This window comes from Callorhinchus milii, unplaced genomic scaffold, assembly GCF_018977255.1.
Source record: "Callorhinchus milii isolate IMCB2004 unplaced genomic scaffold, IMCB_Cmil_1.0 Scaffold9, whole genome shotgun sequence".
Lineage (NCBI taxonomy): Eukaryota > Metazoa > Chordata > Chondrichthyes > Chimaeriformes > Callorhinchidae > Callorhinchus > Callorhinchus milii.
The window spans coordinates 6,026,299-6,042,510 of NW_024704750.1; the positions used below are offsets into that span (position 1 = coordinate 6,026,299).

At 41.0% G+C, this 16,212-nt stretch overlaps 3 protein-coding genes and 1 non-coding gene across 15 annotated transcripts in view; 3 read left to right on the forward strand and 1 right to left on the reverse strand.

The window, feature by feature from the left end:
• Positions 1-401: 401 nt before the first annotated feature.
• bag5 (BCL2 associated athanogene 5) lies at positions 402-7,294 on the reverse strand. 6 transcript variants are annotated; one of them, XM_007888279.2, is made up of 3 exons: positions 5,637-6,318; positions 3,372-3,509; positions 402-2,742 (listed from the first exon to the last, which is right to left on the reverse strand). In XM_007888279.2, exon 3 carries the CDS (start codon positions 2,709-2,711, stop codon positions 1,365-1,367), a length of 1,347 nt encoding a protein of 448 aa, XP_007886470.1. In that variant the 5' UTR covers positions 2,712-2,742; positions 3,372-3,509; positions 5,637-6,318; the 3' UTR covers positions 402-1,364. The 6 variants fall into 6 exon arrangements, with proteins under 6 accessions (XP_007886470.1, XP_007886467.1, XP_007886466.1 ...); XM_007888276.2 differs by lacking the exons at positions 3,372-3,509; positions 5,637-6,318 and adding an exon at positions 7,229-7,294; XM_007888275.2 differs by lacking the exons at positions 3,372-3,509; positions 5,637-6,318 and adding an exon at positions 7,225-7,293.
• trnaa-cgc lies at positions 5,094-5,165 on the forward strand. Its single transcript has one exon. It is a non-coding gene; the product is annotated as a tRNA-Ala (tRNA).
• Positions 7,295-7,425: 131 nt separating the features above from the next.
• On the forward strand, positions 7,426-12,824 carry LOC103175308 (cytochrome c oxidase assembly factor 8). Its single transcript, XM_007888274.2, has 5 exons — positions 7,426-7,698; positions 8,778-8,975; positions 10,614-10,677; positions 11,599-11,689; positions 12,352-12,824. The coding sequence occupies exons 1-5, from the start codon at positions 7,483-7,485 to the stop codon at positions 12,449-12,451; spliced, it is 669 nt and encodes a 222-aa protein (XP_007886465.1). The 5' UTR covers positions 7,426-7,482; the 3' UTR covers positions 12,452-12,824.
• A 1,185-nt stretch (positions 12,825-14,009) lies between these two features.
• klc1a (kinesin light chain 1a) overlaps positions 14,010-16,212 on the forward strand; it is a 36,990-nt gene continuing 34,787 nt past the window's right edge. For 6 of the 7 annotated variants that reach the window (XM_007888263.2, XM_042338234.1, XM_042338237.1 and 3 more), the window contains exon 1: positions 14,253-14,485. The gene's annotated coding sequence lies outside the window, so the exon portion shown is untranslated. Of the gene's footprint in view, positions 14,172-14,252; positions 14,486-16,212 lie in introns of those variants that run through there. The other variant, XM_042338233.1, reaches the window with a different exon arrangement.

Below are 16,212 nucleotides of genomic sequence, written 5' to 3' on the forward strand. Positions count from 1 at the left end.
TTAGATTCAAAAGTGGCTCACCAAACATTCGCACTAGTCTAGGTAACTCTGTGTAAATCAATATTTTGTTTCCAGTAGCAACTGAGTAATGATATTTATGGTGTGGCCATAAATCAAGAAATATTCAATTAGGAAAAATTTATTTGGTTAGCCGACCAAAAAGGTTGGTCATCACTGCTGTGTACCTCGCCACTGTTCTGATGCTTTCTATGAGCTCCTGAGAACCCCAATGCACTACTTCAAACTGCAGCTTAACTAACATCTTGTGTAAACTTACTGACCAACATGTACTTTAGAAAACAATGGGAATTGTATGAAGCGGTCTTCTTTTCACTCTCAGTTTAAGTGAGCTGTCCATCATATCCCCAAATATCTTTAGAAAAAAATACATCTACAAGTTGTAATGCAAAGATACTCCTCTTGTGGGGTTTATTAATCATTATTCAAACTGAAGATTGCACGTTTAGATGCTTTGAAGGAAACCTCTCTGGTGTTTATAAATACACAGTAGTACAGCTAGGGTTCGGCCTTCAAAACACAGAAAGTCATAGATACAACATGTGTCTGACAAAAGTATTCACTCTGCCTAACAAAATATAGCAATTATTAAATCAAGTGTTAACCAATACTGTATCACTCGTCTCTTATTTTACTTAAATTTTCTCATTATTTCATCTAGATACACAACAATAGAACCAGATAGATGAACAACATATTGGTGCTCTGTATCACAAACTATGAGACCCACATTTAACTTGCAGCTGTAGCATATACCAAGTTTTATCAGTCATTATATAAAGCAAAATGCCTAAACCCACAGAATGAAAAGCAAGAATAAGGGTTCCTCAGATTTCTCTGCAGCAATTCATACTTGGTAACTGTGAAAGTTTTTGCAACTATACACTCATTTTCCCCACTCCAGGAAAATATGGAGAGGGAGAAACTTAGAACACAAATATACATCGGGGCCTCAAATGCATGTATTATAATTTACTGTTGCCGTTTTGGGTTGTTCCCAACAAGCGTACAACTAGACTGGAAACAATGCAATTAGGCAAGGAAATATCAAGGTCCCTGGCATGGCAATCAATATGATATATATATAATGCACACAATATATATTATATACATATTATAATAACAGTACTTATTACAATAACTTACTATTCAATTTTTTTTTTAAAAAATTGAATGGTCCAGGTATATTCGACACATAAGCCTAAGATATGAAATCTACTCTGCCTTAAATTTCAAGAATATAGCAGTCTAAAATCATTCTGATATGTCATTACAAATAGTGCAAAGCATGAGAGTCACATAAAGGCATAAAAGCCACACTACATGTATTAAATGGGTATGAGTATTCAGTATTCCCATTCATCTGTTTTCATGTCTAGGTAGGAAAGAATATTCTGAGCAAATTTAACAGCTTGTTTTCTGGCAACTTTAGCTCCAGCATCTCCATGAGTTTCGACAGCATCAAGTGTAAGAAGTTGCTTTGTGAGCATTTCTTCGAGTCTTTTATAATTCTTATCACCTCGGATTCCATCAAAAGACAGCACTTCTCTCTGATGTACTGACAGGTGGTGCAGGACTTGCCAAACAGCTTTCTGTGAAGGATGTTCCTCTTGCCCCTGTTGATCTAAGCTCTCTCTCTTCCCAAGGGCCTCCTTTAGGTCAACATAAGCAATCACAGACTGTACTTCGACTACCGATCTTCTCCTTGCTTCACGAATGCATGGATTTTTACCAATATCGACTTGATCCAACTGAGTAAGAAATCCTTGCAGCTGTGCCTTTGGTTTAAAATAGAGATCAGAGGCATTTTCCGACTTGAGGAGTTGCTTTTTCAATTCGGTCATTTTTTCACGGATATCTTCTATCTGTCTGATAGAAAGATTTTGCGCTAAATCATAACGACCTGCAGATTCTCCCTCGGACTCCATCTCCAAATGTTCCAAAAAGCAGTTGATTTCATGAACCACACGTTTTCGGTAGTTTCTCACCTCCATATTTCCAGTCACATCCACAGCATCCAACTGCATCAACAACCCTGTGAGAACACGGGATAGGTGTGCACAGTTCTCCAAGTCATTCAGGCCCATAAGCAGCCCGATCACATCCCACCTTGCTTTACTAACTTCGCATAAAACAGAGTTGATTTTGGAGACGCCTGGGTGCGTATTTGAAGACAGAGGCAAAGCCAAGGCTTGCCGACCCATGCAGTATTCGATGATGTCCTGCACAGCACAAATCCTTGTCAAAGCTCGGTACCTGGCTTTTCTTAAACCAAGTCTCCCTTCAGTTTTTACTTGTGTTAGTTGAAATATGATTTCTTGGATGTGATCAGCAAAATCGTCAGTTATCAAGCCTTCTGTTGGAGTTAACTCTCTAGTCACCAATTGTTGTGCTTCACCAAAGATCTTATCTACCTTTAACCGAGATGGATGGTTTGCAATTTGCTCCAGCTCTTTCAGCAATTCTTCCACATTCTTTGCTGCTAATTTGCGGGCATGCTGTATATCAGCCTTTCCATCAGTATCTACTGCATCTAACTCGAACAGAAACCTTGTCAAAACACTTTCCAGATGCTTATATTCTTTATCAGACTGGATACCGCTGAAAGAAGCCACATGTCGCCTAGATTCAGGAATTGCCTTCTGAATCTCTTCGATTCTAATCATGGAAGGATGTTGCTGACCCATGGCCATATTTCTTTTTCCCTAAAGAATCATTGTAGTTCTGAAATGAAAATGAAACATATTTGTTGCAGGTCATTTTTAGCTTCAAAACAAAACTTTATCACCAAAGCTTCAAGCAATGAGGAGGTTAGGAAGAAGGAGTATCAGAAATGTTCCAATTTGAAAAAACACCCCATGCCCAACCTCTCCATTCATTAGGTATGAAAATACTTGTAACCTTTATCAGGATTGCTATTTCATTGCTACGAATGGATGATAGAAATTGTGATGTCAACAGTATGTTATGCCCATATGCTATTCTAAATTCCTAATTTTTAAAAAATCATTTAATATACTGCTAGATTCTGCAAAAGAATAACTAGGAAACAGATTCTCTTACATCAGAGCGACATGTTGAAAGTGTCCAATGCATTATATATTCTATAGGAGAGAATGTAGATTAGGCATATTCTGTGAAGCGCTTTGAGACGTCTCGATGACGTGATAAGTCATGAAATCAAATGCAAGGATTATTATCTGCTTGCAATCTGCTAAGGAATATGCAAAATGATAGCCTTGATAAAAGTCACAAGAATGTTACTATTATGGTTAAAAAATTGGTGAGTTGACAGTGGTAGAAATTACAATTTGACAGAAAAAAGTATTACATACAATAAAATGCAGGAATACCATAGTGGTTCCTTTATTATATTCTAATCAAGTTCTCTCCACAAAGGATCCAATTGCTCCTATGCACCTTCAAGTGGTAAACTTCAGAATGCCATTAATGAAGATCCAAAATCTTGTCACCCACCAACTAACAACTAACTGTGCATCCGATTCAAGAAATGAAAGAAATAAAAACATATTTAAAAGCGTCACATTACTTTTCAAAGAATTAAGCTAATTCTTATTTTAAGTTATCTTTATTTGTCAGAAAGAAGTTCTGATTTGTTATCATCGTGCTCCAGTCTCACAAGAGGTTCCAATGTTATGATCAAGAAACATAGCGGGAGATTACACAAAAATAGTTACAAGCATGATCTACAGAATAACAAAGGGGTGGATGCATCAGAAACCATCTTAAATGGTTTAATTTTTAAGTTAAAATACAGTTTAAAAAACGTTCCTGGGGGTTTTATTTTTGTGCAGATATAAGCTCCTGAGTTCTACATTGTAATTAACACAGTAACATCTACTCTATTAACATAGTTTCGCGTTCAGGTTTGACAACATTTTCTTTCTTCTGTCTCACCATCTCTGCGCGTCATGCCCCCCTGGCATGAAAGGCACTATAAAATGTAAATTTGTTGTTGTTATGATGCAAAACAATATTATCAATTATGGTGCTAAACAGGGTTATACAAAACATTCATTTGATAGAAAAAGTCTATTTTATCCATTTAAATTAGAAAAACAGCATGTAAACCCAACATATTTGTGATGTCCAGCTGTCCATCTACTTAACGATGATTTTAAGCAAACCCTGGCAAATGGATTTATTGCAGAGTAAAGACCCATTGATTGACAAATCAATGCATCTTGTGCTTATGAACTGTAGTAAATGTAGGTAATTCTGTCGCTAAGCAAGTTAAGTCACAGCTGCTCCATTATCTGTACTGATGCTGTACTGATGACGTCACAATAAAGTAAAAGCCAAAGTCTTCTCACATTACACAACCATTCACAGCACAAGCAGCAAGGGAGGAGAGGTACTTATTTCTGGCTACCAATGTCACTCTGTAACTGGTGTATCAGAGGGTCCTGAAAAGACTCGCCTTTCATTCAGTCAACTTTGCATCCACCCAATTAGAAGTAATTATTGAGCGATACGCACCTTGGTATCGCTCCAAAAGATACAACCAAGATCAGAAATTAACCATGTGGTGAATAGCTGGGCCAAACCCCGATTTGCCCAGGTTTTGTTTCAACAAAAATCTCAAGTTTACCAAAATAACTTAACTCTTGTAATTTTATGGGATACAAGGGGAAATGGGTTACATTTGACAACTCACTGTTTGCACATTATTGTTGTCCAGACTTGTTCCTTTAAAATGTATTCTCCACGGCTTCTTTACAGTAACACACACGGGGTATGATTACTCAGCTAATGATGTCACATGTCATCATTCATTGTTTCTATCTAACCACATCAACACTTCCCATGGATATTTACTGCATTTAAACCTCTGACTATCCCCTTACTAAGAGAATGGACAGATGCCTCCGTTACATACTTCAAGTGCTCTGAGATGCTACCCAATGTAAAGGGCACTATATAAATGCAAGTTGTTGCATCTGCCAATGTAATCATCTAGCTGTTCTATTGGTAAATAAAGCACGACTCACTCTCTGCATGATGTTCTCTTTCTATTATGTAGGGTATACAATTATTTACCATATTACTTGTGGAGTCCTGTAGCTCAGTGGTTAGAGCACTCGCCTCGCAAGCGAGAGACCTGGGTTCGATTCCCGGCAGGGCGAAACGTTGGGCAATTTTTCTTACTCCAACGCCTCTGTTTACCTACAGCAAGTAGGAACCTGGATCTTAGTCGATTGGCGGATCGCTTTTCTGGGGGTGATAATTCCTTCAAAAAAAAACAATAAATTGGTCACTCAATCCACGACTGTTTGTGAGACTCTGCTGTGTGCAATTGGCTGCTGCGCTTTGCCCACAAAATAAAGTGAATTCACTTTACAGTATATTCTGTGAAGTGCTTTGAGATGTCTCGAAGACGTGATAAGGCACTATACCAAATGCAAGAATTACTATTATTATATTCCAGCAACAGGATTGTATCAGATCCCTCTGCCTAGCAATTAGTGGCTCACTATATAGGCACTTAGTCATTCTATGGAACCCTCACGTTCACCATTTATATCACTAAATTGATTGTAATTTACAATTTTTTAAAATCAGAATTATAATGGATTATTTTTAATGAACGCTCTCACCTAATCTCCATAGGTTGTTCATACTCCCCCTTCCTGCCTGAAGAATCAAAATACTTTGAATTACAATATTAGTCCAAGGAGATTAGTGTCATTTTTTGCCTGTGAAGTTCCCTGGGTAACAGAAGTGTGTATTTGAAGTCGTAAATCAATTTTTCAATTTTTAAATATACAAGTTATTTAATTCATTGTCTAAAGCCTTTTCATTCATTGTCTAAGGTATCCACCAAGCTTTCTGACCTCAGAATGCAATAACCTTCAATCAATTATTCACGAGCAACAATTAACTTTGACACATTTCTGTCAAAGAGCAGAATACCCAAAAATACTAAGAACAACATCATATTAACCAGAAAATGTGTTTTCGTGGATGAGCCTGGACCATGAGTGACAGTAGGTTGGTTATTCGACCGTGGGTTGCATCCCAGCTGAGCCCCAATCCTAACCTCAGCCATATGCACTTCCCAGCAAATGTGACTCTTGCAATCTACAGGAACTTTGATGTACACCCCTCCCTTCTCTTGCCGTCATGAAACCAATTGTAGCGGCAATCCTCACCCCGGCGAGCACTGAATCTCAACGCGTGGGCTTTGTGTGTATGTGCGTTTCACACTTGGCAAAGGTCTTCAGCCACTGAGTCATTCGGGAGTATGTGATACCCCGTTCGATCACAGGCCAGCCAGAAGCAGACAGACATGGAAGGAAGTCTTTCGGCATTAGTAAGCATTTCTAAAATAATGCTTTTGGAATATAGCTTTTGAAGAAGATGTGTGTGTGTGTGTGTGTGTGTGGGGGGGGGGGACGTGAATGAAGTTTGAAATACTTTGGGGATGTAATAAATGGAAGAGGATGCCAGTTCTGATGAAGGGGCCCCATCTCAAACCATCGTGTTTGTCTCTGTCGGATGCAGATCCCTCAGGACGCCTTTTTTTTCTCCAGCATTTTACAAGCATTTCGTTGCACTTCACAGTCGCAGCATATTATTCCCCCCCTCACCCCCAACCCCACCATTGCCGGTTTTACACACGGCTTCACTTCAGCCTCAACCCGGAGTGTTACCGTCAGAGGCCACTCAAAAGAGTGGATCGTCGTCAAAAACTCTGCCCTCGGAGAGAGGGAGAAAAATTTTTTTAAAAAAAAAATCTTAAAAGTTGATTAAACGCCAAACACGAGAGCGGATTACACTTACCTCCGGTATAGCCGTACAAGTGTGTGTGTGTGTGTGTGAGGGGGGGGGGGGGGTTCGGGGGGGGAGGAGCAGCCCGGCCCGGCCCGGCCCTCTCTGGCCTGAATGTGGTGCCTGTCGTCGCGGACTGTGATTGAAGTCACCTCACAGAGCCCACGGAGTGAGAGAGCCTTCCCTCAAGCGGTGGCGGCGGCGGCGGGGGACGGGGGGGACGGGACGACAGCAGCCACAGGCGCGTGTGTCCTGCTGGCGGGAGAAGGAGCCCAGAGGCCGGTCGGGTCGGTCGGTCGGTCAGTCAGACCGACCCTCCCTCTACACTGCGTACGTGAGGGACTCCGGCGGGAATCTACTGGAAAACGCTCGAGACACAGAGAGAGAAAGGGAGACGAGCGCGCGAGCACTTACCTACCTAGCGGTCGTTACCTCTTCGCGCATGCGCTCTCTTCCTCTCGCCCGTTGAACCTGCATGTATTTTACGACGACGCCGACGTACGGCTGCGCGTCTGTGTGTTTTATATCTAAAGTCTTAAATAAACAGAGGGAGAGGGCGATTGCGGACCGCCACACTGCCGTAAATCGGGTGGTGTGGCGTGAGGTGCGGTGCGTCCGCCCGCGCGTGCGCGGCTTTTGTCACGAGGCGGGAAGAAGGTCAACGGCCGGGAGATGCTCGCGGGTAAACTCCCGGGCACCGGCGGCCCGGCCCGGCTTCGGCTTCTGGCCTCCGAGAGGCTGTCAGCGGGGAAAACAGTCCCCCACAGCCGGGTGAAGGCGGCCGGTAACTGCTGCTGCTGCTGCTGCTGCCGCCCGGAGACTCTGTTGGGCAAATGTTATTCGACCGCCGCTCGCGGGCCCGAGCGCCCGAGGGAGGCCGACGAGAAGGTGAAGTGAATGAGAGTGGATGTTGATTCGCACTAATAAGAAGAATAATCTTTCTTTGCCGTTCGATGTAGCCGTCCTTCCCGGGGTCTGGAAGACTTGCCCAGAGTGTTTCGCACGACGTTGCTGCGAAGTGTGGTGACTGTGTATTTTGCTGCGGCCATGTGCCGCCGCCAACAACAACAACAACAGCAACAGCAAGAAGGTTACATTCGCACAGGGCCTTTCACGTCGGGAGGACGTCCCAAACAGCCTCGCAGACTTCATACTGATCTCTCTATATCTGGGGAATTGTTGGTCCACGCACTGGGAGAAACTTCCTTCTCTTTTTGAGTAGTCCCCGTGGGATCTCTAATGTCCACCTGACCAGACAAACCTGAGTTTGATGATGATAATAATAATAATAATAACCATGCTTGCGTTTGATATAGCGCCTGATCGCGTCTTTGAGACGTCTCAAAGCGCTTCACAGAATATATTGTGAAGTGAATTGACTCTGTTTATTTTGTGGGCAGAACTTCGCTTCTGAAGGATGGTGCCTCCAACACCTCTTGCCCTCCTCCCTCCCGCACTTCATTGTGGAAGTGGCAATTTATCCGGTGGTCTCAACATCTCAAAAAAAAAAAAAAAATTATTTATTGCTGTAAGCTTTCAATCAAACTTACAGCTTTTGAGATTATTGCTGCAGGTCGACACGGATAAGGGAACAGTTGTAATCGGTTTAGCGGTTAAGAGCAATTACAAGTTTGTCCTATTGCTTTGCGTGACCAGCACTGTATTGATGCCAACACTGGCATGATAGCAGCTGTACACCTCATGCTGGGATTGGGGGCCTGCTATGGCTGCACAAAATCATGCTTTGGCCGCGTACGGCTATCGTGACTGTGTTTCCGAAACTCTGACTTAAGACTATGTGAGTTCAAGTCCTGAAATAGGCTTTGACCCCACAACCTTCTGACTCAGAGGTGAGAGTGAGCTAAACTGACCCACAGAGATATTTCAGTTTTGTATCAGTCTTGAGGAATCTGATAAATATATTCTGGATTGTTATAATTATTCTGGAATAATAAATATTTTTCTAGGTTTCAAGTTTTAAGCCCCCTGTAGACTCGCACTTTGACTGGATTGGTCCTCCAGATAGAGTTTCAAACCTAAGGCCTATAAAGTTTTATGTTCCAAAGAATGAAACCAAGCTGGAACAGAGGCTGAGGAAGATGAGGCAAGAAACCCAGTATTGGAACCAACATTTCTGGTCTAATCAAAACCTAACTTTCAATAAGGTGGGTATTCTGAACCATTCAGTAAGGATTGTTTTTGCTCAGCAGAAAAGTGTTGTGCCTAAATGATGAAACAACAACAACAAGATTGCATTTATAGAGCACCTTTCACGTCGGGAGGACGTCCCAAGGCGCTGGACAGTTGGGTCGGGACCCGAGTAGGGGGGAAATGGTCAGGGTGAGGGGAGGGAAGGAGCGAGGAGGGGGTAGAGAGTCGAGAGGGGAGGTGAAGGCACGGGTGACAATAAACCAATGATGCTTTGTTGTACCATGCATTGTGGATTGCACAACAAGATTGTGCTCTACAAGATATTAATACTTCAGTTGTATGGATATGTTTCTGAAGTTGGGGCAGATTATTGTGAGTTTTACTATGTATCGAACAGTGCTTAGTCTTGACTATGTATACTATGTGCTTGATTTTGACTGGTTGATTGGAAATGTTCCTTCTTTCAGCAATATCCTTCTTTCAGTAGAATGAAGACAGGGAAGAGTGTAAGAGAAAAACAAATGTTAGGCATTTTTGTAATTCTTCAACAGTTCAAAATATCCCCTTAGGAGTTCACAACTAATATTGGCAAATTTGCATCAGTGAAGTCCTAAACAGAATAACCAATTAATCTAGACATTTTCTTTTTGATTAATAACATGGGATGGGATCTTTAATGTCTGCTCAAAAATGGGTAAAAAGCATTTGTTTTCTTGACATATCATCCAAAGAATGGTACCTCTAACATGCATTGCTCCTTCCCAGTATTAAACTGGAGGGCCAGTCTAAAATCTTGGAACTATAATCTCCCAGAGATGGGAATGCTGTCAATTAAGTTAAACCTTTTTTTAAAAAGGTTTTTTAAAAAAGGTTTAACCAAATAGATAATGTCAGTGACTCAGCAGTGTAATAATCCATGGACGATGGGGTGTGTGCAGCAAATCCTATGAATCATAATATGGTTTACTGAAATAACCTGAAGAGATGAGAGCACCCCTTGATCTCATCTCATCACCCCTCGCAGCTGCTTGCATTCTCTTTGACTGGAAGCCTTTTCAATCAGAATCTGCTTATAAAATATAATTCCAATGTTGGCACTTGCGCATTTGGCCCAGTGCCTAGAGTTTGGCTTGCAACTTTGTGCTTAACATTGAACTGGTGGCTCAGTCAGCCAAAATGTCCAAATGTTTTGTATACTTAGATAAATAGAGTTTTTTCCCTTGTTTTGAGGGGAGGTTTGATTATTTTGGGGCAGTTACATTATAAACACATCCACTTCTTTTCTGATGTATCAGCCCCAGGAGCTATTTTATTGCTGTTTGAAATAATCAGTTCCAGCCATTACATATTCAGTTGAGGATTTGTGTACCATTGAAATACCCTCTGGGGGAAGAGTACTAATTTGCACAGTGCTGAATTTCCTTTGAGCTCTATGCTGTCTGTCTCGTTGGAAGACCAGATTTGTTGATGAACGTTCATTTAAGTGTGCAAAGCAATTATTATAGGTTAATTTTCCATTGTTGAAATGAACATATCTTTAGCATTGGCTAAGAATGATTTTGTTTAAAGAGAGAAGGATCATGACTAAACAATGGGGAAGAGAGAAATATTACTTTGCTGGAATTCTTGTCAATTAAATCAATATCTCACAGGAAAAAGACCAGTTTGTACAGTCCCGGTTACAAGCAAAAGGAATGGAATTAAGAGATGAGGACGGTGAGTAAAGTCTACTTTGCTGATTTCAGTCAAGTTACATAAAAGGTTTTGCTTAATTTATAAAGAAAGTTTGAAATGAATATTTGCTCTTCCCCCTTAAGATATTTTTTTTACAACTGAATTACAAGCTATGCACTTTGTCTTGGATATAGCTGACATAATAACCTATTCAGGAATGCTTAAAATGGATGGGAAACTCAAAAATCTTTTAAACCTGATGTGTACAAATAATTTGACATTCTAAATGCAAAATTACTGTACTGAATTTGAAAATTGATCCTTAATTCTAATTTGGACAAAATCTGAATTAGGAATAGTTGTTGTCATTTTGGGTTGATTTTGTCCCTGCCCAACCCTTGGCTATTCAGATGTTAATCTCTTCCAAAATTTCTCTGCCCCTGCTTCCTGTATACATTTAAATTCCTCCTAAAAACCCATCTCTTTGTCCGTACCTTTGGTAAACATCCTTAAATCTCGTTTCCTGCTTGGCACTGACCATTAAATCTGTGAAACATTTTGAGGCATTTATTCTATGTGAAATGTACATGACAGGAAATAGCAGGAGGCACATACCTAAAAATACAATTGTTTTATGTAAGCCCATGTACAATAAATGTTATATAAAATGTTTAAATCTAATGAACTCTATACAAAATCTTAATACGATTACATTTATTTTATTATATTATGCTCTTAACAAGTGCATTGTTGCTTTGATGCTTGTGTATATTAAGACGATGACCTTCAAGAAAATGATAAATGGACTGGATTTACAATATTTTGTTTACTCGGTGCTCTATGAATGTCTCTGGAGAATGATCCTTGCTTGCTTCGACAATAATTTTCATAGGTTACTGACCATGAAATCCTTGCCTCTTGCAGTATACATGGAGTTTAATTTGGTGTGATATGAACTTTCAGGGAGAAAAAACACACTGGGTGCAGAAGAAATGGCTGAATTTTACAAGAACTTTCTTAGTAAAAACCACAAAAAACATGAGAACTATAACAAGTAAGTAAATCTAATCTTTATTGTACAGCAAGAGTTGCTGCTCTGTGAATTGTGAAACTGAGGGGTGGGAGAAATTTCCAATGGTAAATTATGTATCCCAAGGTAGTTTTCTGAAACGCAGAGTAAGATTACCTTAATTATTTAACACCAATGGGTACATATTGCCATTTCAAATAAAATATTAATTGAAGCTTGATACATGCTTTATACCAACATATGTGCTCCATGAATTTGCCTACATCTTAATTCATAGATGGCTTACGGGGCCAGAGGACTTTATGATAATAAAGGGTGATATTTTTAGAGGAATAAATTGATCATAGTCATTTGCCCTATTGTCATTGATCCAATGTGGACTGGCAGAGCATGGTAAGTAATTTGCATCCTTGTCTGCCCAGCTGTAAGAATTTGCATCAAAATGCACTACAATAACTACTGTTGGGTGTAGTGACCGTTTTTCTAGCTATCCAATCTAATAGTGGCTTTGTGATTAGTAGCGCAGCTGTGAAGCAAAGGGGAAATATTAAAAAAAGTTACTATCCTTTTAGTTAAATCTTACTGATCATTTGATTTGCTTTCTGGATATTGATAATGTAATTTTGCACATAGAATATACTGTATGATCAGGTGCAACTATTAAATTTTGATCTCACTTTCGGCAGAGAATGGTACAGACGTAATTTTACCATTACGTGGTGGATGGGTCAAGTGTTCCTGCAAAGAGCTTGGAGGAAGCTGCGATGGAGGAAGGAAACTAGATAATTATTCTGTTTTGCCAAATAGTTTAAAACATTTGGGATTTGGAATTTAACTGTACTTTCAAATAAATTACCCAGTGTAGCTAAAGCTCCAATGCCACACGATGATTGGAATTATATATTTGGTGCATTTTTTACTGTTAAGATTTTTTGCACAATTTATAATGCTTTTCAATAATTTAAGAACTTTAAAGTGTATATTAATTTGTGTACATTCTTTTCTTGATCTGTATTCTGGAATCTGTAGCATTAACGGTTGATCAAGTATCCACCATATCAGAGACTTAGTTCAAGAAACCTTGTACTTTTCCATGTTCCCAGTCAAAAGCCAGTCTGTTTCTCATCATATTGATTTCAATTAAATATTTAAAAATCAATGGTGTTTACCAATAAATATTTTTAATATATAGAAGTACTCATTTTTCAGTTACTATTTTCAACATGCATTTCAAATTATTGGTGCTTTTAAGGAAATACAATCTGTCTCAATTCCATGCTTAACAACATTGATATTGTTATCTCCTGCTATTGTACAGAAGAACCAAATACTGCAGAAGGGAAAACATGTTTCATTTCATCTGCTATTCTATGAAGTATGCACTACTTTTAAACTGTTGCAAGGACACTTCTAAACGTATTTATTATCCTTAATTACTCAAATGTTAACTGCAGAATGCTATCAGTAAAACCAAACAGCCACATACTCACTTTCACTTAAACTATTTATATCTGGTGTAAATTCATTTTTAATCTCATTTTAATAACATCTTCAGGGTGTTTATTTTAAGTGTAAAAAGCTGCCATACATATAAGATATTATTTAACCTTTATTTTAAGATTGATATTTTACAAACTGTTTTGAGAATGGAGAATTAAATTTAATTGTTTGGAGAATAATAATCCTTGCATTTGATATAGTGCCTTATCACGTCTCCAGCGTGAATTGACTATGTTTGGTGAGTGAAACGTTCTGATAAAGGGTTGCACCTGAGATGTTAACCTGCGTTTGAGATGCAGTGCATTTCCACCGATATATCATTGCATTCATATAATCGAGAGCAGTTTTTGTTTAATTTATCTACAAAAACAGGAAAGGGACCATGTTTCCTTTCCATCCCCTAATTGGAGTAATTTAAGGCTTGCATTCGATATGTGCACTACAGTACAGTACGGGGGAGAAGGGAGCACATTCAATCATAATAATAATAATAATCCTCGCATTTGATATAGCGCTTTTCACGACTGGAGGACGTCCCAAAGCGCTTCACAGAACACACTGTAAAGTGAATTGACTGTATATTTGTGGGCGAACGCGGCAGCCAATTGCGCACAGCGGTGTCGCACAAACAGTCAATGGATTGACAATAAACCAATTTATTATTGTTTTTTTTCATCCTTCATTCCCCGTCCCCACACAATAGGGGTGTGGGGGTGCTGTTTGTGGGGGGGGGGATGAAAGAGAGGAGGATGATTGACAGGTGGCGACGGTGGGTGATTGACAGCTTGACGTCAGGGCAGCGCGCAGAGGGCTGTGGGTAAGGAGGCAGCGCCATCTTTTGCCTGGAAGGTGTGGCGCAAAGGCGAGGAGCAGCGGCGGCGGGTGGGGGGGTGCGGCCTTCAGCACATCTGGAAATTACCATCACATACACACACACACAGCCCCGGAATCAGGCACCGAACCGAACAGCACCGGGACCGGCGGACGGTGGATGTGTAATATTAAAGTACGGCCCTGTACCTCCATCGTCACCCCCCACCCCCCCCCCCGCACCCCCCCCCCCCCACGGCCCCGCCTCACTGTCTCTCTATGCGGCGGTGTCGGTGTCTGTGCCTCTGAGGCGGTGGCGGAGCCGCTGATATTTTTTTTTACCGCGGGGGGCCCGGGTTTTGGCCAACGTTAGACAGACAGAGAGAGAGAGAGAGTGCGAGAGAGAGGGGAGAGGAAAGAGCGTCTACTTTTCACCGGTCTGAACCCACGAGGTACTGCCGCCTGCGCGTCTTCTCCCCTCTCAGCGGGACCGTTTCTTCTCATCTCACGGTAGGTTTGGACGGGGGTCGGCGGACGCCGAGCGATGGGGATGGGGATGGGGCGGAGGGGGAGGGGGAGGCGGCTGTCAACTTGGCGGCTTCGGTGCGCGGCGGATCCGCGCTCCATCTGAGCTGCAGCGCCCGCGTTCATACGGTGGCGCCTCCCGGGCGGTCCCAACCGTCCCCGCGTCGCTGTTGTGTGTTCGGTGCTGTGTGACGGCGCTCCGGTCGTCGCTTTCGTTCCCGAGATGTGTCAAACTGAAGTGGGGGCGACGGACGCGGCTCCAGTCCGGAGGCTTTGTAATTGTTCTGCCGATTGAATGGAGCCGGGAGTTGAGGCTGGAGTGACTGTCCCCTTTTGGGGGGCGTTGATTCTGAGGCAAAGCAGCTTTATAAAGTGCTGGTGTTTTAGTTGTCACAGTAAGTGATGTTTGCTGGTCACGGAGGACCAGAGATTTTTATTTTTTTTTCTGTGTGGGGGGAGGGAGAGGATTGTGCAACTGTGATTCATTTCCTTGTGAGACGGACACATCGCGATTTTTTTTTTGTGAACCGACGTTCATCCTTTGGGGGGTCGGTTTGTTTCACATTTGACGGTGTGTGTTCCTGACCCAACGTCTTGGCTTTTAACATTTGCAATTTGAAACCAGTTACGTTTGAGGATGGGTTGGGATTGGGGGTGTAACAAGATTTGGGGAAGAGGTCCTGTTGAGAAATCGTCACAAAACGTGTTGGGTTGGGTTGGTTAACGTTGACTCTTTACCTGGGAAGGCTTCGTGCTTTTTTCTGAGACGACAGGATGGTGTTTTTGTTCGCCACCACAGTGTTCAGATCAGGAATGTTGGAGTGCAATCTGCCCTGAACTATTCAGACCCATATTTTGAACAGCGAAACAAACATTTGAAAAAACAATGCCAATATTCTCTACTCACCTGTAATAATAATCCTTGCATTTGATATAGCGCTTTTCGCGTCGGGAGGACGTCCCAAAGCGCTTCACAGAACACACTGTAAAGTGAATTGACTGTATATTTGTGGGCGAACGCGGCAGCCGATTGCGCACAGCAATGTCCCACAAACAGTCGTAGATTAAAAATGACCAATTTATTATTGTTTTTGGTTTTGGAGGGATTATTATCTACCTAAAGGTATTTTAACTCCCTTTTTCTCTCTCGTGGGTGTTTTTTTTACACACACATTAACACAAGGTACTGATGGCAGTTCTATAGACCCAACTGCTGACTAATTTAGGCTCAACTAATTCAGCACAGGTTGGATTTTGTGCCAGTGAGTTTCGTGGCCTGGTGCTAGAAAGGCATACTTTGCTTTTCCACTGCACTAGTTGGTAGAGATTGGCTTTATCAACAAATAATAATATATTATATATATGTATTATAATATATAATATCAACTAATAATATTTATCAACTACAACAACCAGTGCATTAGAAAAGCAACACTATCTCTTTAAATTGTTTTGAATTTTATATTGCACACGATAAAGGTATCTAGTAAGGTTAGCTGATTTAGATTAGTAACAACAAAGTCATCTTATCAGTTGATACACTACGTGGTTTATGTAGAAAGTGGAAGAAATGTTTTAGCTTTCTCCTCATTTTAGAATACTAAAATCAGATCACTCCAATCCTGTAGACTGTAGACTACTAAAAAAGCAATGAGTTGTTTTACCAATGGAGATCTTCAGAGTTCTATGCATATTGGTTGATGACTGGAGAA

What these genes read in the sequence shown, in the direction of transcription:
- bag5 (XM_007888276.2), bottom strand. Translation starts at nt 2,711, where the DNA reads ATGGCCATGGGTCAGCAACATCCTTCCATGATTAGAATCGAAGAGATT.
- LOC103175308 (XM_007888274.2), top strand. Translation starts at nt 7,483, where the DNA reads ATGCTCGCGGGTAAACTCCCGGGCACCGGCGGCCCGGCCCGGCTTCGG. An exon ending in GGAATTAAGAGATGAGGACG is followed by an intron (nt 10,678 to 11,598) that starts GTGAGTAAAGTC and finishes ATGAACTTTCAG; the next exon opens with GGAGAAAAAACACACTGGGT. An exon ending in AAACATGAGAACTATAACAA is followed by an intron (nt 11,690 to 12,351) that starts GTAAGTAAATCT and finishes CACTTTCGGCAG; the next exon opens with AGAATGGTACAGACGTAATT.